Below are 20030 nucleotides of genomic sequence, written 5' to 3'. Positions count from 1 at the left end.
CAGCCTTGTCAAGTCCCTGTGCCTCTCAGGGTCTTTAGTGCCTCTCCCGGTCACCGCCGAGCGTGGCAAGGTGGGCCATAGGCTCTGCTTAATGCCAGTACGTAGCTGTTAATATATATTATTATTTTTTTTTCTTGTACTGTCAATAATTCACACTGAAGAAAGTTTACGTTGACAGGGAAAAGAGCTGTGCTGGACCTTCTTCACCGCCACCGTGGTGACAGGGAGGCGTGCACACAGGTGTCACCCTATAGATCCGGAGGCTGTGCTGAAAAAAGCCTTTCCTGATTCCCATCTTCTTCCTGAGCTGGGGAACGGAGGTGTGTTACGGCTTTGAAGAACCCACACCAATTTATTGTCATTTAGACAATTATTCGCTCACCATGGGACCCCTCCCCACCCGGGAAGGGGAATCAGGAAAAAACAAGGAAACCCCAGGGTTGACATACAAACAGATTTAACAGAGTGAGACTAGATAATTAACATTAATAATAGTAAAGAACGAGTATTGATCCCGATACCAGTATGAAATACACAAGGGATTATACTCAAGGATTATAATGTGGGCCCCTGCGAGCGCTGCGGCTGCGGGAGGAAGGGAAGGGCTCAGGGCTCCGGCACCGGGGCGAGGAGTGCTCAGGATGGCAGCCAGCAAGGGATGGAGAGAGAACTCCTCAGCAAACTTTCTGATTTATATCAAATGTGACGTTCATGGTCTGAAATAACCCTGTTGGCAGCTTGGGGCAAGTGCCCGGGTCTCGCTCCTCCTCATCCCTGCACCTCGCAAGCTCAGAAACACCGAGACCTTGAATCCCCCACACCGGAGCTGGCTGTAAAGTAAATATTTCCACCAATTCAGACACTAGAATCTTCTAAAAATGCAAGTTTTCCCCAGCATTAGAAGAGACCTTACTGAAAGAGAAATTAATCCTGTGTCGCTCGCACCAGGACAAGGTGAAGGGTGGCCGGGCCGGCCTCGTGCAGTGGTCCCGAGCTCAGGAGACGCCACGTGAAGTGACCTTCTCTGGTCCTCTTGTCCCCCCTGCCAGCCCTCCGACACCCTCAGCCTGGAGAGGGAGATAACGGCGTTGTCTTCTGCCTCTGCGGGCCTCCAAACAAACAGGGCAATGTGCCCCCCTGGGCAGGCACCTTGGACCCCGCCAAATGGCGAGGCTTGTGTGGGTGCTGCTGTTCCTGCCATCTTAGGGCATGAATGGACAAGCAGGGCATTGACGGCTGCGGGGACACGCACAAATGCTCCACTGTGTCCCCTCTCACACCTTCCCCTCCTCCTCCTCGGCCCCCGTGCCCGGAGGACAATGGCTCTATCCATGCCAAGGTTCACAGCTGGCAAGGGCGGAGGAGAAGCCAGGACAAGGGTGGAGAGTCGGAAGGGGAAGGGACTCGGGGAGGGACAGGACAAGGGGAGACAGGACATTTTGAGGGAATTTGAGAGGGGCTGGAGGAGGAGAAGGCGCGGAGAAGGCAGCGGGAAGGAGGAAGTAGGAAGAAGAGGGCTCAGGAAGGTTTGGGAGGGAGGATGGCGCTCAGTCATCTCTTCTGCGTGGAGCTGCCCACCGTTTCCCGCAGGGCTCCCCGAGGGACATGCCCATGCCCTGCGCTGACTCCTCACACCTCTTCTGCCTTGAGATGTCTCCCACCACAGGCCTTGTCCTCCCCAAGGCCTGGGAGATGGAGAGAGGGCATTATCTATCTATCTATCTATCTATCTATCTATCTATCTATCTATCTATCTATCTATCTATCTATACGTATACGCCTATAGCGCGTAGACACTGGCTTGTACGTCAGGAACGGTGATGCTACGCAGCAGGTATGGGAGCGAGGGTTCCCGTGGGCCACGTTAAATGGTTCGGGATACTTTCCAGCTTATCCCAAGGCGCTTTGGTCGGATAGATTCTTCTGTGCGCGTAAGCGGAGGAGTTGCGGGCCTGCGTGAGAGCAGAAGGAGCTTTGCCAGGGAGGTGGAGATGCCGCTGTGGATGGTGCTGCTGGCCCTGGGCACTGGGCTGCAGGGTGGCCATGGGTTGGTTGTGGTTCTCTCTTCAGCCAGGTTGTTGCTCCAGGGTCTTCCTGGCCACCGGAGACCCTGTAACGCTTTTTACTCGCTATGGTAAATCTGGGGTCTTGGCTAAATCCCACCAGTGCCGTATCTCCAGTCCTTCCGATGCTCTACTTTCCCTGCATCCCACCCAAGCTGGTGTGGGATAGTTTCTTCTCTCAGGAGTGAGGATTGCAGCAGGGTTAGACGTGAGAGAGGGATGGGAGCTCACCGAGAGCGGGAAAGAGCTGCCAGGGAGGAGGGGATCCGATACGGCCGTGCTGGGTACAGTCCTGGCCTCTCCATGGAGGAGCTGTTGGGTCCGTGTTCAAAGACCCTCTCACCTGCTCCATTCATTAGTTCCTTTCAAATACGTGATACCCAAATTAAGCTCCCTGGAGCCCACAGGTTCTGGGTAACGCCCAAATTCTCACAAACCTCCATCTCCGGAGCCCTGAGTTTGGTGTTTTCCCCAGGATCTTGCCCCGCGGACCCGCACAGCTCAGCCTTGGCTGTGTTTCTGGTGTGACTTTGGATCTTGGTTCTGCTCCAGCATGAACGGGGGATGCAGGAGCTGCCCCATGGCTTTGGGCTGTCCTTGCTGATGGGCTGGCAGGGGATGTCCCCGGGATGGGACGCAGGGTGGTGGCTGCACCTCTGCATTGAGGGGGGACAGTCCCACCTTTTGTGATGGGACGGGGCACCTGCTGTGTTTGCACGTGTGTGGGAGAAGGGTGCCCTGATGTGACTGAAACTCCTCGGCAATGGCATTTGGGAGAGTAACCAGCCGGTGTAGCTCGGTGTAGCTCAGTGTAGCTCCATCACCGTTGGATCAAGGGAAGGTCCCTGAAGTCAAGCCATTTCATGCATTGACACCATTGACAGCCCGTGCAGACCCCCGCGGGCTGTCCTGGAGGGCCCGAAGGAAGATGACAGAGGGGCTCACCCCATGGAGGAGCCGTGCTGCGGCTCAGGGAGAGGGTCTGGGGGCCCCTCTCAGAGCCTCGGGCAGCCGGGGCTTCGCTCCGGGGTGGTCCCGAAAGCGCTTTGGGGGAGATGGAGGAGTGGTCTGTCCTGGCGTCCCACTCGGGTTACAGGAGTCCCTTTTTCTGGGAGTGACTGGTTATCGTTACAGTCAGGTAATAAAGAGCATTAATTAAGGAGGAATGCTGGGACGGTATCTGGGGGGAGGTGGGGGCTGCGGGGTCGCCGTCCCTCCCTCTGGAGGGGATCTTTCGCCAGCTCCATACCCTCTGGGCAGCCCAGGGTTGGGCGCGTGGAGTGATGGGGAGATCGTCCCTCTGTCCCTTACGCGAGGAGCTGTGTCCCCATGGCTGGCTCTTCGTAGACTGGTTTGGGTTGGAAGGGACCTTGAAGCCCACCCAGTGCCACCCCCTGCCCTGGGCAGGGACACCTCCCACCAGCCCAGGTTGCTCCAAGCCCCATCCAACCTGCCCTTGAACCCCTCCAGGGATGGGGCAGTGGGCTTCCTAAGCTGGCAGCCCAGGTCTCTGGGCAGGGACAGGATTTTCTCATGTCCCCTTGTCGTGTCCCACTCCGGGCAGAGCGGGCACGGGAGGGATGCTGTGTCCATCCTGAGCGAAGCGGGGCTGTCACGCTGGGTGCTCCTTGTGCTTCTCCCTGCATGGCCGAGCCAGCCAGGCTCCTGCTGGTGGAGGAACAAGGCTGAAGCCAAACATCTGAAACTCTGAAGCCCCGCAGCTCCCCGGGCTTAGGCGGTGTTTGGTTTGCCAGCCATGGCACGGATTCCTGGTGCTCGCGGCCAGGCCAGCAGCCAATCCGCCAGGACCGAAGGATAAACAGGGGAGGAAGCAGAAGGGGGTGCTGAGCAGCGCGAGGCCCCGGGAATGTGCCGATGCGGCAGCCGCCGATTGCACAACGCCTCGCGCACGGCCACGGGAACGTGCTCGGCGCCGCGCCGGGGCTCTGCTCCTCACCCCGGCGTGCTGTGCTTCTGAGCTTCGCCGTGCCCTGCCAGGTGACGGCTGGTGGGCCTTCGTGCCCAGCATGGATCTGTTCTGCTTGGCAACCGGTGCGAGCTGGAGGGCCGCTGGGAGAGGGAATGCTGCACCTTGCCCTGTGGGACCATCAGCCAGGAGCTCCTGGGGTCTCCTGGTCCTGTTCCAGTGTGCAGCCGCTGGATATTTTGGGTTTGCCTCCCTTTTCTTCAGTGCTTTGGTCACCGGGGTGTTCTGTGCCTCAGTTTCCCCATAAGCACCTTGCCCTAGTGCACTTTGTGTAGGGAGGGCACCAAGCGGAGCTCTTTGGTGCTTTGCTGGTTGCAGTGAGCAGCTGAAGGACCGTCCCAAAAGCCACGGGCTCTCCAGCGTGCTCCAGCCGCCTGCCCTGTACCACCAGCACCAGGTCCAGAAGCCTCCTCTCCCCGCTGTGCCGTGTCCGACGGCTCCCCGAGCCGCCTGCCCTTCGCAGCAGGCTTCGGGTGAAGGTTTGCACGCGGCGGGGTGACGGAGCTGGCTCGTCTGTAGGTCAAGGACATCAAAGCAAAGGGCTGGTGGCACTATCTCCTGCAGGCTGCTCCCTCTCCTGGGCACTGCCTGGCACGTCCCTCCGTTTGAAGGCAGCTCAGCGGCGTTCCTCCAAACCCTGGGACTGCAGATTCTTGTCCCCGTCCTGGCCGTGCTGGCAACAGGGAGGCTGCCGTGGTGCCAGGGTCTAGGGCTTTAAGTTCATCTTAATCGCGGTCCTCTTCTCGCCTCGGGTCGGAGCACGGTGCTTCATTTGTAATGAAACCCTCAAAAGCCAGAACAAAAATCCACCCTCTGGGACGTGGCTTCGGTGCCCCCGGGGAGGGTCTGGGCTTGGCACTGCCTCTCCTCTTCCTCCTCGTCACCGCTGTCGTCCCCCCACCCTTGGCTGATGTTCCCCAGCCCGTGAAGATGGTTGACCTCCTTGTCAGCTCCAGGTTCCCACATCTGGTTCTCGTTAGCAGATCCCAGGATGAAGTTCTTCAGCGCTCTCCCTTCCTCCCACCCCCAGGTGACCCAGGCAGGATTATGGGTGATTAGAAGACAGGCAACAGAGCAAGAATAGTTGGGGGAGGGACTGTTATAAATAGAAATGCCATAAACTTATCAGCCTATCGCTTGAGGTAAATTCTGCTTTTAATCTCTCAGACCTGTAAATATGACGACTCGCGGGGGCCAGACACCGTTAACCCTTTCAGAGCCCCGTGGCCCACCTCTGATGGCGGCGGAGCACCTGAAAACGGGACGGGGGGGAGCGAGTTCCTGAGCCGAGAGGATGTCACCAGGAGGGACGAGCTGCCAGACCCACGCCGTCGGAGCAGCCGGGGTTGGGGGGGGGGAGACGGCGGGGCGGGAAGCACCTCCGTTTGGATGTCAGTCGTGTTTGGAGGTTTGGGGAAGGCAGAGAAAACCAGTCCAAACATTGGGATTCCTGACATTCTCACACGTACGGGGGCCTCTGCTCGCCCGGCTCTGCTCACGAGGAGGGTGCCGCGGGTTTAACGTCTTCTGGTTCTTCAGGCAAAGTTTGCTTTTGGGGGGGGGGGGAGGGAGGGGATCTCCTCAAGCCTTTGGCGAGGGAGGGGTGAGGCAGCGGAGAAGGCGGAGGGGTGACACGGTGCGAGAGCGGGGCGGCAATGCGGGGGCCAAGAGGGACGTAGGGACCTGGCAGGTTTGGGAGTTTCTTTGCGGCGGTTGTGAAAGAGAAGGTTGTCCTGGGTGGGTTTGCCCTGAGGAGTCTGCACGGGGAGGTCAGCGTGGTGGAAATGGCTGATTTTCTCAGTCCTGGTACCCTCCTGCCCTGGGATGTTCGTTGAGGGAGAGCACTAATAAGCTGGTTTGCGAGACGGTGCTCTGCGAGTGCCGGCAGCACCTCTCCCAGCTTGTTGCTCTGGGCTGGAAGGAAGACTTCATCCTGCTGAGCTTCTTCGGGGACGTCAAAGGGTGAGAAGATCTCCCACATACTCTTTGGAGGTGGTGCAGAGCCATGGCCGTGGGGCCGGGATGCTGTGTAGGGACTCCTGCTCTTCTCCCCGCGGTGAAAGGGTGAACGCCGGCAGCACGGGGCAGCTCAGAGCTTCCTTGGGCTCCTCCATCTCTCTTTTGCTGGGACGAGGAGATGTGGGAGTCCATCTCCCGCGGAGCCTTTTGGGTGCTGAGCTTCCCAGGGTCCCTCCTCAGTGGCTTCCTGCTCCCTCCTAATCCCTGCTCCGGAGGGGGAGGGGGCGTTGTTAGCGTCCTGAGGAGCTCGTGACTCAAATGGAGGAGTATTAGCTTTTAATTAATCACCTAAGCTGGCTTTTGGTAAGAGCCCGGCCTGCGTGGAAGCTGCAGGCGGTGGGACATTCCCTGTGCGGGTTTGCCAGCGAGACCCACTGCCATGACATCCCCGTTTCACCCTCACAAGTGCCTCTTTCCCCAAGGAAAATCCTTTATTTTCCATGGGCATCCCCTTCCTGTGGCACATGCGCAGCCACGGCTGTTATCGCCTCCCAGCTCCGCGGCGGCGCGGCTGACGCACCTCTCGCGTCACGGCGCTTATCTCCCCCCCTCGCCTGGGTCTCAGCTGAGGGCTCCTGAAGGTGACTTTTAAGATGAGGTAGCAAAGAAATAGGAAATTCCAGCACACCGCTGCCTATTGAGGGCCTCCTGTCCTTTCTGGGTAGATCCTGGGCTCCTCTTCTCCCATGGAGAAGCTCCTGGAGTTTGGAGGTTTGAGGGAAACCCACTGGGGTCAGACATCTTGAGAACTTTTCTTGGATGGGCTCAGTAGCTTGCGGAAAGGCAGCAAAATTGGTAAAGTGCCTTTTTTTTTTGCCTCTTTGACGCTGGGTCCCAACCCTGGACCTTGGGATGAAGGCAAGTTGTGTGATAGCTTTTGCGGTGGCTGTTTGCCAGACACGTCCTGTGAGTTACAGCGCGGTGTCTTTGGCCAAGGGGGAGGCAGCGGAGAGCGGGGAGTGCTCACCCCCGGGCAGAAGGGCTTCGGCTGTTGGTAAGGGGTCACGGTGGCCAAGGAGTAGCCGCTTGTAGAAGAGGTGCCTCGGTAGAGCCGCGCCTGGTGAAGTGTCGGGAGCAGGCTGTGGCATGTGTCCTCAGGGATAAGCGAGGGACACAAGCAGTCATGGTGCTGGCCATCAGTAAGCTCTTCCAGTCATAGAATCATAGAATTGTTCTGGTTGGAAGAGACCTTTAAGATCATCAAGTCCAACCGTTAACCCAGGACTGACAAGTTACCACTACCCCATGTCCCTCAGCACCACGTCTGCCTGTCTTTTAAATCCCTCCAGGGATGGTGACTCCACCATTTCCCTGGGCAGCCTGTTCCGATGTTTGACAACCCTTTTGATGAAGGAATTTTTCCTAATATCCACCCTAAACCTCCCCTGGCGCAACTTGAGGCCATTTCCTCTTGTCTGATTGCTTGTTCCTTGGGAGAAGAGACCGACCCCACCTCTCGCCAACCTCCTTTCAGGGAGTTGTAGAGAGCGAGCAGGTCTCCCCTCAGCCTCCTCTTCTCCAGGCTGAACACCCCCAGCTCCCTCAGCTGCTCCTCACAAGACTCCTGCTCCAGACCCCTCACCAGCTCCTCTGCCCTTCTCTGGACCTGCTCCAGCCCCTCAATGTCTTTCTTGTCATGTGAACCCTAACTCGAAGCAGGACAACGGCTTTTTGGTTGCTACCACATCACTGCAACTTCAGGAGAGGACGTGGCTGTCACAAAGGAGTACCCTTGTGCTGACCTGGGGTCTGCAGCTATAGAAGCGAGGTGCTGGCACAGCTTGAGACCTCGTGGGTTCTGCCTGCCCTGGCCTCTTCTTGCCTCAATGGCAGCAGCATCGCCCGTCCCTGCTCCAGATACCTCCTTCCATGTTCAAGGCCAGGTTGGACGGGGCTTGGAGCAACCTGGTCTAGTGGGAGGTGTCCCTGCCCAGGGCAGGGGGGTTGAAACAAGATGATCTTTAAGGTCCCTTCCAACCTAAATCATTCTGTGATTCCATGGGAGACCATCACCACCTTCTCTCCCAAGTCCCCGGGCTTTGCCACGGAGGCACATGGTGCACAAAGGGTTTGGTGTCTCCCAGATGAACGTCTACCCGGGTTTTTCCCCCTCTAGCCAGGGTTAGTGAGGGAGAGATCCCTCCGTCCGCGCACACACCCTCTCCGTTTGGCAGAATTCCTAGCTGGATTTATTTCTACCGATTTGCTTGTCTTGGTATGAAAGGGATTTGCAGAAGGGAGAGCTGCAATTGGCCGGGGTTGGGCTGAAAACCCCCCGATCTGGGGTTTGCGGTTCAGCGGCTGACCTTTCCCCAGCGCATGGGCTGCGGGGGGGGGCGGGGGGGGGGCGTGGAGAGGCGAAGGGTCGGGGTCTTCTCCTGTGCGAGGGACGTCGGGCTTCAACGTGAAGGCCCGCGGGGTCTTTCAGGAAGGGCCGTCTTCGTTATCTGAGCTCAGGGAGGTGGGAGAGGCCGGGGGGAGCTGGGCCTTGTCTTCCATTTTCTTGGCAGTGTCTTTGGCACCGAGGGCTGGCACCGACCCCAGAGGGCTGCAGACTCCCACTTCAGAGAGACAGATAAAGAAAGCACTTTCTGTCAACAAAACCCAGCCCAGCTTCCCCGGGACAGGAGAGGGGAGGAGGAGGAGCCCTCCGGGAGAAAGGAGAGGGAAATCCATCGCTTGCTGAAGGCGAGGAGCCGGAGGAGGGCTCCTGCGGGGTCGGGAGCTCATCCAGAGCTGTCATGGCAGCGGCGGAGAAATTCCAGCGAAGCGGTGGAAAGGGTCCAAAGGGAAGGAGACCAGCTTCCCCAGAGCACCCTCTGAGCCCACCGGCCCTGCCTGGGCGGGGATCGCTCCCTCCTGTGTGCAGCCCCTCCATCAGCCCCGGCGAGGCCAGCGGCTCCTGCGGCTTCGCTGGCAAAGCTCTTGCAGGCCACGTCAGCGCCGAGTCGGTGGTGGTTGGGCAAGACCTTGGCTCTGGCGCTCTGTGGAGCCGTGTGTCTCGCGTAGCTCAGGCCTGACCCCACGATCTCCTTTCTCCCACGTGTCCTGAGCCCGTGTGTCCCACAGCCCGAGCGTGGCTCCAAAACTGCTGTGGACAAACCCCGCCTGGGTGTCCCACGTCCCGGGTAGTGCCACCAGCCTGGCTCATCCCACATGCCCCATCTCTGCTTTTACAGCGGGTATGGACAGATGGCAGTCAAGCTGAAGGATCTGCTGATCTTCTCAGATGAGTTTCTTGGCTCAGCAAAGGTCCGGCGGCGTTTCTGACCTGTGAACACGGACCTTTTGTGTCCTTCTCAGGGCTCATGCTTCCAACCTCCTGTCCCCTTGCAGGCCACGACATTAATGGAGCTCTGGAACCATCTAACATCGACACGAGCATCCTGGAAGAGTACATCAGCAAGGAGGACTCACCAGATATGTAAGTGCTTCCCTTGCTCCGCAGCAGGAACAGCGTTCACTGGTGTTTTCTGCGGAGGGATGTCCAGCCATTTCCAGCCCTGCGATTTGAGGAGCTGTTTGGAAATCGCTGTGCACCCTGGCTGCGCCTCTGTCCCTCTTAAAGTCCTCCTTTATTGCTCTGCGCTCCTTTACTCGTTTCCAGTTCTTCCTCCTGTCTCTTCCTGGCTTCTTGCCGTTGGATTTCCCAGTCTCTTCTGTCCCCTCTCTTTACCCCTCAAGGCTTTTCCTTAATCTGAGCCACGGGAAAGCGAGGACTGGGAGCACGGTGTGGAAGATTAAATCCCCAGCGCGACAGGAGTGTGGAGAAGGGCAGGGTCTCCCCGTGTGCGCCGGCGCTGGCAAAGCCGGGGGGCAGCGGACGTGGATAGCAACCGGGGTGATCTGAGCCACGGGGTTGGGAGCAGGATCTTTGGGGCTGAGGTGACGAAGCGGCTTCCCCTAGGTCTGTGTCCTGGGCACTTCTGGCCTTTTACAGCTCCACGGGTGGATTTTGCACCCTTGGGGTCGGATCAGTCCCACCAACCCAGGTGACGGACCTGCCTCCCTGTACCCTCCTGCTGGTGCCACCACGATGCTGCCTGTTTTGCTATTTTCCGGGTGTCCCCCAGCACCTGAGTGGCTCCGTCCCCATTGCTGCACGGCTGGGGAGGGAGGGGTGGGCAGAAGGCACCGTCTCCCTGTCCCTCCGCTGAGGTTGTCCCCTTCTCTCTCTCAGCTGTTTCCCTGACATCCCTGCTTCAGCCAGCTATGCGCACCCCCAGCCCTCCAGCTCAACCACCGTCAACGCGCCTCTTGCCAGCTCCATCGCCAATGTGACCAACCCCGCTTCCAGCGGTTCCCTCCACCTTCCTCCCCCGGGCAGCCAGATCCCAATCCGACATGGTCCTCTTCTGGCCAACCCTTGCGGACCCAGCTACGGTGCTCACCTCAACTGCAATAACAACAATGGCATGGTGGTGCCCAAGGGCTACCTTGGTGGCCACTGCCTAAACAACGTGGTCCCTCCAATCAAATCAGAGCCCAAGGCCTCCTACGCACCTGGGTAAGTGGGGTTGGGGTGGCAGAACAAGGGCAAATGGTGGGACAGGTGCTCCTCCAGGCTGGTGGGGCCTGGAGGGTTGGTGTAGTTTGTCCCACCGGGCCTTAACTGCTGGCAACGTCACTCTGAGAGTGACGGAGGGTTCACGGAGAGATGCTTTTTTTGCAAGTGGAGGTCCTGAGGTTGCGTGAAAGCTTGTTTGGTAGATCTTGTCTGTACGCATGGAGTTAGAGAGGCTCAGTGACATCCCCCGTGTCTGCAGGTGGCGGTGGAGCCGCCGGATCTGGGTGACCAGGGTGTCGATGCTGCACATCTACAAGTGTGTGATGGGAGAATATTGTAGCATCGTATTTCTTTTTTAAGAAGGAAAAGATGCGGAATAAATTTGAACAAGCCAAAATTCAGCCTCCAGGATGTTCCCGTGACTATCCCGGGGGAAGATGTTGACTAAATTGGGCAGAGAGATGTACTCCTCTTGGCCTGGTGTCGTAGATACTCCACTCAAGAGAAGAAAAAGACGGCATCTGAGCTGGATTTGTACTCCTTTGCAACGAGCTCTGGATGCAGCCCTGGTGAAGAGGAAGAGGATGAACTGGGTTTTAGTATTGGTGATGGACTCAACTGGACAATTAGTCCTGGCGGGAGAAAAGGTGTGGTTCCTGCTCTCTGGAGACAGGAAGAGGCAGGAAGGGAATGACCCCGGCAGGCTGGGAGAGCGCGGGGATGTGGCAGCAGCCATCTGCAGTGGCCAAAGGGACAGAGACCATGTCAGTAGAGAGCGCTTCGGCAGGGGTGGCACGCTGAGAGGGTATGGCCCTGCGGTGGTGTCTGGGATGGGAGCTGGCATGCCTAAAGCTTTAGTGCCTGGAGACCCAAAGGGAAGAACATGTCTGGTGTCCTCCTCCTCGTGCACTTCTCTGGTCCATGCTGCTCTCCCCCAGTCATAGGGGAGCGGAACAAGATGATCTGAAGCTGGACAGATGAAAATCAAAGCGTGCAGCAGCGTATCCATCAGCGGGAGGCCTTGGCAGTTGGCAGTAGTCATACCAGGAGGAGCTGTGCTGTGGTCCAACCTGTAGCCCAGGTGATGGGTGGCCCTGGTGCGCTCTCTGTACAGCCAGTCTTTGTGCCTTCTCCAGTGGAGATGGTGGATGTAAGGGACCAGGAGGCCAGGATGGCCCCAGAACTGCTCATCTCTGCAAGCCCCCGGCTGGCTTTTCTCCCTCTGCTTTGTGCCCTCTAGTGTTGCCAGCAAGCATGACGTGGCGATTCCCAGATTTGGAAGCCCGCATCGCACTGAATCAATGATTCAGCTGTTATGCAGCTCCGTTGGGATGACTTTGGCCCTTTGGGTGAACTTGGAAAGTCTTCCAGAAAGAGACAAGCTGAAGAAGATCTGCCCTTTTCCATTCCCAGAGTGGGGAGTTCTCCTTTGCTGTGTACCCAGAAGGCTACATGCAGCTTAGGGGGAACCATGCCCAAAAACATGACGTGATGGCTTGTCATGCCTCTTCTGCATGCATCTGGCATTCTCCAGGATGCGAGAAGTCATGAGTAAGGTTCATAGCTTGCTATTGGAGGTGGGCACCTTGGTTTGGATGCAGATGGACTGGGTCAGCTTCGATGGCAGCATCTCTTCAGCATCGCAGAATGACTCTTCCCCGTTGTACTGGGCTTTTCCCGAAGGAGCGATGTCTCATGTGTTGGATACCAACAAACTCTTCCCTCGGACCGGGCACATCTACACTACCTCCCTACATGAATTCTGCAGCGTCCACCTTTCTGCTGCAGGGCCTTTTCCAGCCTCCGGTATTCCCTGAATTGTCCCGGGCCCTTGTTACTGGCCAAAACTTGGCTTGCTGAGGCAGAAATCCTGATAAATTCATAGGAAATACAGTATGAAGTCATGGCCAACGTGGCAAGGAGCCTGGAAAGAAGGCTGGTGAGAGACGTTCCAGCCCAAGTGTAGGAGGGGATTGGTGGAAAGGTGCTACGAGCAAAGGTGGAGGGTGAGGGAAGCATGGTGACGGCTGCTTGTTGGGTTTACCTGACCTCCTCCCTCTCCAGCTACTGCTGTGTACCAGTTACCATGGAGAACCCACTTACTGGGTCTTGCAGGAAGGTCCTGGTGGGTGTCCTGGTTCTCTGGTAGCTGTGGGTGCCGTGAGGAGCCGAGTTTGAGAGAGATGTGTGCGTGGTGCACTGCACCTTTCCTCCCTCGTTTGCTTTTTGGCCAGCTTTCGTCCGAGAAGCACCGGTTTGTCTGGGATTATTTTGCAGCCACGAAGCTGATGGTGGAAGATGGGGGAATGGGAAAGGATCCCCGCTGAAAATCCATGCGTGGTGAGGAACGAGGCGTCGGGAGGTGGGGAGGAAAAACAGCCGTGTTTGTCTTAGATGGAGAAGCCTTTGCTGAGGTTCTGGGCTGCTGAGATCTGATGGACCTTACTGGGGCTGTGCGTCACGGATCAGATATGAGCAGGCAGAGTCTCCCTGCCGAAGGTCTCCACAGGACAGAGCATTCTGCAGGCGCTAAGGTGAAGGGAGCCTTTCTCTAGAGCATGGGCAACAACCGCTCCCACCGCCAGAGCCACCATCTCCCTGCCCATCTCCAGTGACCATGGCTCAGTCTAGCGGGCAGCGGGGCCTCAACTTTTTCCATGCACTTGATCTCTAAAACATTGTTACTAGAGAAGAACCAGTGTCTGAGACAGGCAGATCCCTTTACTTGTGCACCAGGGCGGTGGAAATTTTCCTCTGGCCTGAAGACGTGTGAGGGCCAAGCTCACACAGGTGCGTGTTGAGGAGGGGCTGCGAAAAGAAAGAAGAAAAATTGGTCGACATAAATTTCCACGGAGGTGCTTTGGAAATGGCTGAAGACTCCAGCTGCCTGGAGTCCGTGCTGGCTCCAGGTGGAGGGAGGAAGGATGCAGGAGGCAACCGGCTCCCTGCAGAGCATCAACGCTGCCGCCGCACGCGACAGGGCTGGTCCTCAGTCCTGCTGTCCCCAAGCTGTATTCGTTCTGGAGAAGGCAGCTGAGAGCTCCCCCTTTTATTTGGGGACGTTTTGCCATCGGGGCCAAATCCTGGCGGCGTTGGTGTAGAGCCAGGGTGATACAGCCAGCAGCTGTGGTGGTGCTCAGGTTGGTACAGGGCACAAGGCAGAATCCATCCCCTGGGCATCCCAGCCTTCGCTTTTGGGAATCAGACCCCAGGTCCCAGCCCCGGTTGCCCCAGAGCTTCCCACATACCCGCGGTGAAGCACACGGTCTTTCTCTCGGGGGACGGATAAACTTCTGGTTGGCTTCTTTTAACTGGAGGTCTCCTCGGCGGGTCAGCAAAACGTGTGTCCCTGCTCCTGAGGTCCCTCTGGGGGGGAGCGGCGACAGCCCCGAGCTCGTCCCCCGGGGTGACGGGGATGTGCTGCAGCCACAGCTGGGATTTCCAACCGGAGCCTGCTTGGATCAAACTGGACCTATGGGTTGTGCTGGAAGTTTGGTTTAAAATGACCTTCCCTTCTCTTTCCCCGTTGCTCCGCAGCACTTTACCTGACTCTCCCCCGGACTCCGGATCAGAAGCCTACTCCCCTCAGCAGGTGAATGGTAAGTGCTTAAAAGAGAGAGGAGGAAGGGAAGGGGGGGCAAGGGGGGGTAAAAAAAAAATAAAAAAATAATCCAAACCCCAAACCCGACATCCTCCCCCTCTTTGTTCTGGGAAAGTGGTTGGCTCTGAAATCTTTATCAGACGGGAGAAAACAGGCGGCTGCAATACGTGGGGAGATTATCAGTTAGTAAATATCCCTAGACTTTCGCCTATTGTTCGGCTGCTGGTCTTTGGAAGGGGGGAGAGCGAGCGAGCGAGGGAACGGGAGAGAAGGCGAGGTGGGAATCCACTGCCACGGGGGAGAGACCGGCGCGTGTGGCTTGTCGTGTCCCCCCCCCCCGCCCCGACCCCGGGCAGGGTGGGATGCGGAGCCTGCGAGTCTCCTTCTCCTGCCCTCCGCCTCGGGGGAGCGAAAGGCGAGGGGTGTGAGAGCGTCCCTGACATGGAGCCCGGCTCCGGGAGGCAGAAATGAACCCGCCGTTCAGCAGTAAGTTCCTTCCCAGCCTTTTCTCCCCTCCCGCCCCCCGCCCCAAGCCGATCCTGGGGGTCTGCTGCTCCCCCTGCAAAGGGCAGAGAGAGCTGGGTGTCCCCCCCGCCAAGGTGCAGGCAGGGTCACAGCCAGACCCTCCTGGCCCCACCTGGGGAAGCCACCGAGCGTTAGTTGGTTCCTCTGGTGACCTTCACTGCTCTTTGGTGGAAGAAACTCCTTGGGGAGGAAGGAGGGTTGCTTCTGGTCTCCCTTCCCCCTCGGCAGCAGCACCCTCTTCCCCAGGCTCCAGCCCAGTCCCCACCAGGAACAGCGCCTGCTCTTTTTTTTTTTTATGGAAGAGGTCAAGAGTTCTGTTTATCTTGCTAAAAAAAAAAAAATCCCTGGAATTCCTCCTGGCCCTTCCTTAAATATAACAAAGAGGCCGGGTTGCTCACCACGGGGAGAGCTGCTTTGACGTGCTGGCAGAGCAGCAGCACCTCTGCTTGGGGAGGAGAAGACCCACAAAGCGGCTCCTTCCTCGCGAGGGAAGGACCAGATTCCCAGACCTGGTTTTTCCCTGGAGCTGGGAGCACGGAGCATCAGCCCCTGTCCCCACCCTGGTTAGAAGCTTGTGGAAATTGCGACGTGCTGTGGCCAGGGTGAAGATGCAGTGTCTGCTGCCGGGGCACGTTCTTGGACGCTTGTTCGTGGGTTATCCCTTGAAAGTTGGACGAGGTCTCCCAGCTTGCACTGGAGCCACCAGTGCCGAGGCTGAACGTGCTGCAGGGGCAGGATGTTCACTTAAGAGGATGTAAAGATGCATTTCTTGCTGTGCGGGGCTTGGTCTCCGAGGGTCGTTTGGAATCTGTATCCGTCAGCTTGGCCGAGCGGTGCCGAAGCTGCCCGGTCGTTGCATTGTTGAGCCGTGCGAGTCTTTGCCCCCAGTTACAGGGCTGGAAGTTGAGTGCTGGTCAGGGAGGCAGGAGCAGAACTGGGTAAGGGGGATGTCGTGCCCGGCACCATCGCTACCCAGCTGAAAAACAGAGAGACGCCCTGTCCCAGCGATGTCACCTCTCAGCCCTGGCCGTTGCTTGAAAGCAAGGCTGCTCTTTGGTCCTGAGGATGGAGACCTCCCTTCCTCCCTGGAGCCCTAGCGCTCGGCTGGGCTGTCCCTGAGACAGCTCCAGAAGGCAGGCAGGCCTGCCTGGGAGCACAGGCAGAGGATTCCAGTTCGATTTGTGCTGGAAAAATGGGCGCTGAGAGATGTCGGCGGGTAGCAGAAAGCCTTGGAAGGGAGGAGAATGGGTGGATGGGTGGCAGCGTCCCTGCCCCGGCAGCCTTCAGGAGGAGGGCTCAGTGTAAATACGTTGCGCTTTTCCAGACCTTGCAACGGGAGGAGTTTTCTGATTCCTGCTCAAGTGCTTTGGCCTCATTAGTCAACCACAGACTGGTTGGTTGTTCTGAGACCAAAGTCCATCCGGTCCAGTGTGGCTCAAGGCTGGCTGGTGGCACCAACTTAGGGGAGCAGCCTGGCCGAGACCCAGCAGATACCTTCTCTGCTGGCCCCCTCCATGTCCCCAGAGTCTGTGACAGGCTCAGCCAGTCCCTGGGGGTGTTTTCTCCCTCCTGCAATTCGCTGGTGCTTCACGGGATGTCCACAGCGGGGTGCAAAGAAGCTTTGTCTTGCGCTTAGAACACCTGCAAAGTCACTGGCCCGTCCCAGCCCTTGGTTTCCTTTGGTGGAAGAAACTCCTTGGGGAGGAAGGAAGGTTGCTTCTGGTCTCCCTTCCCCCTTGGCCATACCCCACGGCCAAGTGCCCCACGAGTCAGTCCCTCATTTCTGCAGGGACCTTGGCACCCCGTGGGGACACCTGAACTAATGCAGACACAACCTCCAGCCATCCGGCGAAGGCTGTGAGAGCGGATGGGCTTTGTCCTGCCGAAGAAAAGGGGGGAGGAGGTTGGTTTGGTGGGGCTGGCGTCCAGGCTGCGTGTTTCCCACGGGCAGGAATCCCAGCAAAGAGCGCCTTTTCCCAGGCAGGGGCTCAGCTGCGTGTTTGGTGACTGCCAGGTCCAGTTTCTCTTGGGTTTTGTGCTTCAGCTGGGCATCAGCACCCGGCTCCCTACCAGCTTTTTGACCAAACCTGTCTTTGTCGGCACAGATTTGATGCGCCGGATCCTGGGGAGGTCTCAGGAGGGGAACGTGAGTTTATCTCATCTTTTTGCCGTCGTTTAAAGGCCCGTGCTGCGAAACTCCTGAGCAAGCACAGGCTTTTGGAGTGCTACTGAGATCTTCTGGTTGAATGCCGGGATGGGAGGGAAGGACTTCCATGCAGAAGTGGTGTTGAACTTCCCCATGAGGCTTCTGTTACCGCCTTCTCCAGGAGCTGCCTGTCAATGCCTCTAATTTTTAGTGTTTTAATGCACCCTAAAAAAGAACGAGCTTGTGCCACCAGCACGTGGAAGGCAAAGATCCGAGTCTGCTGAGTTGCAACGATCTCTTATTCCAGCTTCTCTATTCTCACCGCAAAAGCTGTAAAACGGAGAAAAAAACTGGAAAGAGAAGAAACTGATAAAAAAACCTCAACTACATCTCCAGGACGTTCATTCACAGTTTCCTGGGAGATTTTTCACGGGAGAATTCGTAAATTCTTACAGATTTGTAAAAATCTGTACATTTGTGAAGGTCATGTTTTTCTCAGCATGCGCCGTTCTGAAAAGGTTCTCCCGCGTGTAAAATCTGGAGTATTGAGATTTTTCTGTGCACGTATTTTCTCGCTCTCGGCCTGTCGTCTCGTTTCTCGTCTGTCTTGCACTAAAGTCGGTGATTGTTCTTTTAGTTTTCCTGTATTTTTCCCACTGTGTTTCTTCACTTGCGGAATCTGCTGGTGGAAGGGTTTGACTTTGCTAAAGAAGCACGTTCCAGGTGAAAAGTTTCTTCTCTTTCCAGTTTTTTTTCTCTGTTTTACAGCTTTTGCGGTGAGAATAGAGAAGCTGGAATAAGAGACCGTTGCAATTCAGCAGACTCGGATCTTTGCCTTCCACGTGCTGGTGGCACAAGCTCGTTCTTTTTTAGGGTGGTTTAAAACATTAAAAATAAGCTGCCGAAATGATGCCAACACTGATGATTCCCGTAAATTTTGAGTAGGCATTTAATCCCGTCATTAGGGCTGAGTTCTGCTGAGCGGGGTGTTAAAACTTCGTCGCTGTGGTCACCAGCATGACCAGTCCTTCAGTAGACACTGTCACACAAAGACCTGGGTACGGAGAAGGTGGAAATCACGTCCTGCTCCAGCTGGGACGAGCACTGAGCCTGTTCAGGTCATGTCAGCGCATCGACTTTTCTCATCAACACTGTGTTTTTTCTTTAGTAAAATCATTCCTGTTATACCCTTTGGTCAAATCCCTCATTTCTAGTCATTCTTGAGGCACGTTGGGTGAGATTCAACCATCTTGCTTTCCTTCATACACTTTACTTTTTGCTCTCAGCCTCCAGAAATGTTTTCATAGAAACATAGAATTGTCCAGGTTGGAAGGGACCTTTGAGATCATCGAGTCCAACGTTTTGGGTTCTAATTAGAGCCCTCAGCTGAGCTCTGACATTGCTCTTTATTGCGCTTTTGGCCAGCTGGAAGCCTAAGCAGCTGCAGAAAGGGAGGTGGATTTGCATTCCCCTCCGCACGCCAAGCATTTCTTTTGATGGTGCTGTAGTCAAATCGACCCTAATCATGGCATGGCTTTAGTATCCAGTTCCAAAGAGAGGAGGAGAAAGGCAGGATCGTATTTGAATGTCCATTTTTGTTTATTTAAATTTAGAGATCAAAGTCTCCTTCTGGTTTAAATTTAAAAATAAAAAAAAAAAACAAAAAACAAACACCCAACCAAGCAAATGCCCCCACAGAAATCCTCAGGGGTGATGCTGATGAGCTGGCGTTGTTCAGCCCGGAGAAGAGAAGGCTCCAGGGAAACCTTAGAGCCCCTTCCAGTGCCTAACAGGGCGCCAGGAGAGCTGGGGAGGGACTCTGGATCAGGGAGGGGAGCCGTGGGACGAGGGGGAAGCGTTTTCCACTGCAAGAGGGGAGATTTGGATGAGATATTGGGAAGAAATTCTTTGGTGTGAGGGTGGTGAGCCCCTGGCCCAGGTTGCCCAGAGAAGCTGTGGCTGCCCCATCCCTGGAGGGGTTCAAGGGCAGGTTGGACGGGGCTTGGAGCAACCTGGTCTGGTGGGAGGTGTCCCTGCCCAGGGCAGGGGAGTTGGAACTAGACGACCTTTAAGGTCCCTTCCCACCCAAACCATTCTGTAATTCAGGTGGTTCAGTTGTCTCTGCTTTTCTCTAGTTGTTCCCATGCCTGTCTCTGCTCTCGTTGGAGAAGAGCACAGCAAGTGTCCCTGCACTCCAACACAGTGACAAGCCACCTTTGGTGCCTCTGGCCCAGGCTGGGTATCCTGGGGACATCTCTCTGCTGGGCCTATAGAGGAGACCAGGCAATGGACCGAGCTGCGACCCCGTGCCCTGTGGGGTGAATCCCACCCTTGACTTCTCAACGCTCTGTTGGTCTGGTTTCTTGGCCGGGTGTTGTGGCCCACAGCTACGAGGAGCTCTGGCATCATAAAGTGGGTCTTCCTCGCCAGAAGAGCATATTACCGGACACTTTTCTTGGGTGATGCCCAGAATCAGTAAAATTTGGCAAAGTTCAGGTGCTTTCTCTCCAGCTTTGCATTTCCAGGCACAGGGTTCAGACCCTGTTGCTGACTGTTGGACCTTTGCCACCAGCTGTGCTTTCTTGTCCCTGCAGTTCCTTGGTCCTACAGGAATATTGTGGTTGACGGGTTTTCTGTTTGAAAGGAGAGACAAAACTGACACAAAAGCTGCCTGGGAATTCCAAAAGACGTGTTTTCACTGCAGAGCATCCACGCAAATATCAGGAATGTTTCTGGGAATCTTCCCTGTCGTCCCTCAGTCTGAGGAACTGGTTGCCCTTTGAATATTGGTTCTTTGAACTTCGAGGTGCTGGTCTTGCCTGCTTCCTTTGTGCTTCCCCCTCCCAGAAGATGTATGGTGCGAGACATGCGGTTTCGTAGTGTTGCATGTCCCTTGATCAGCTGGCCAGCCAGCACCCTGTGGTGTCCTTGCTCTGGAGATACCAGGTGGAAAGACTGTCTGAAGTTGACAGCCAAGGCTGCTGACATGAGAAGGGAAGCACCGCTCTGGTTCTCATGCTGGGGAACGCTGGAGGCGTCCGTGGGGTGCTGAGGCCATTAAGGAACGTGGGAGGAGAAGTCAGTGCAGGGCAAGGCGGCCATTGCAAGGCAGATGGGGTGGCTGAGGGGATGCAGCCGTGCTGAGGCCAGGCAGAAGAGGCAGGGAGGTGTGGGTTCCCATT

At 56.6% G+C, this 20030-nt stretch overlaps 1 protein-coding gene across 5 annotated transcripts in view; it reads left to right on the top strand.

Annotated features, from left to right (window-relative positions):
- Positions 1-20030, top strand: part of MYRF (myelin regulatory factor) — a 75521-nt gene that overhangs the window by 21033 nt on the left and 34458 nt on the right. For 4 of the 5 annotated variants that reach the window (XM_063333373.1, XM_063333371.1, XM_063333372.1 and 1 more), the window contains exons 2-4: positions 9406-9493; positions 10250-10576; positions 14114-14175. In XM_063333373.1, the coding sequence (XP_063189443.1) occupies positions 9406-9493; positions 10250-10576; positions 14114-14175 (477 nt within the window). The remainder of the gene's footprint in view (positions 1-9405; positions 9494-10249; positions 10577-14113; positions 14176-20030) is intronic. The other variant, XM_063333374.1, reaches the window with a different exon arrangement.

The sequence above is a fragment of the Chroicocephalus ridibundus genome, chromosome 4, assembly GCF_963924245.1.
Source record: "Chroicocephalus ridibundus chromosome 4, bChrRid1.1, whole genome shotgun sequence".
In the NCBI taxonomy this organism is placed as follows: domain Eukaryota; kingdom Metazoa; phylum Chordata; class Aves; order Charadriiformes; family Laridae; genus Chroicocephalus; species Chroicocephalus ridibundus.
The sequence above is the reverse complement of the archived record's forward strand: the minus strand, read 5'-3'. Positions and strand labels throughout refer to the sequence as shown.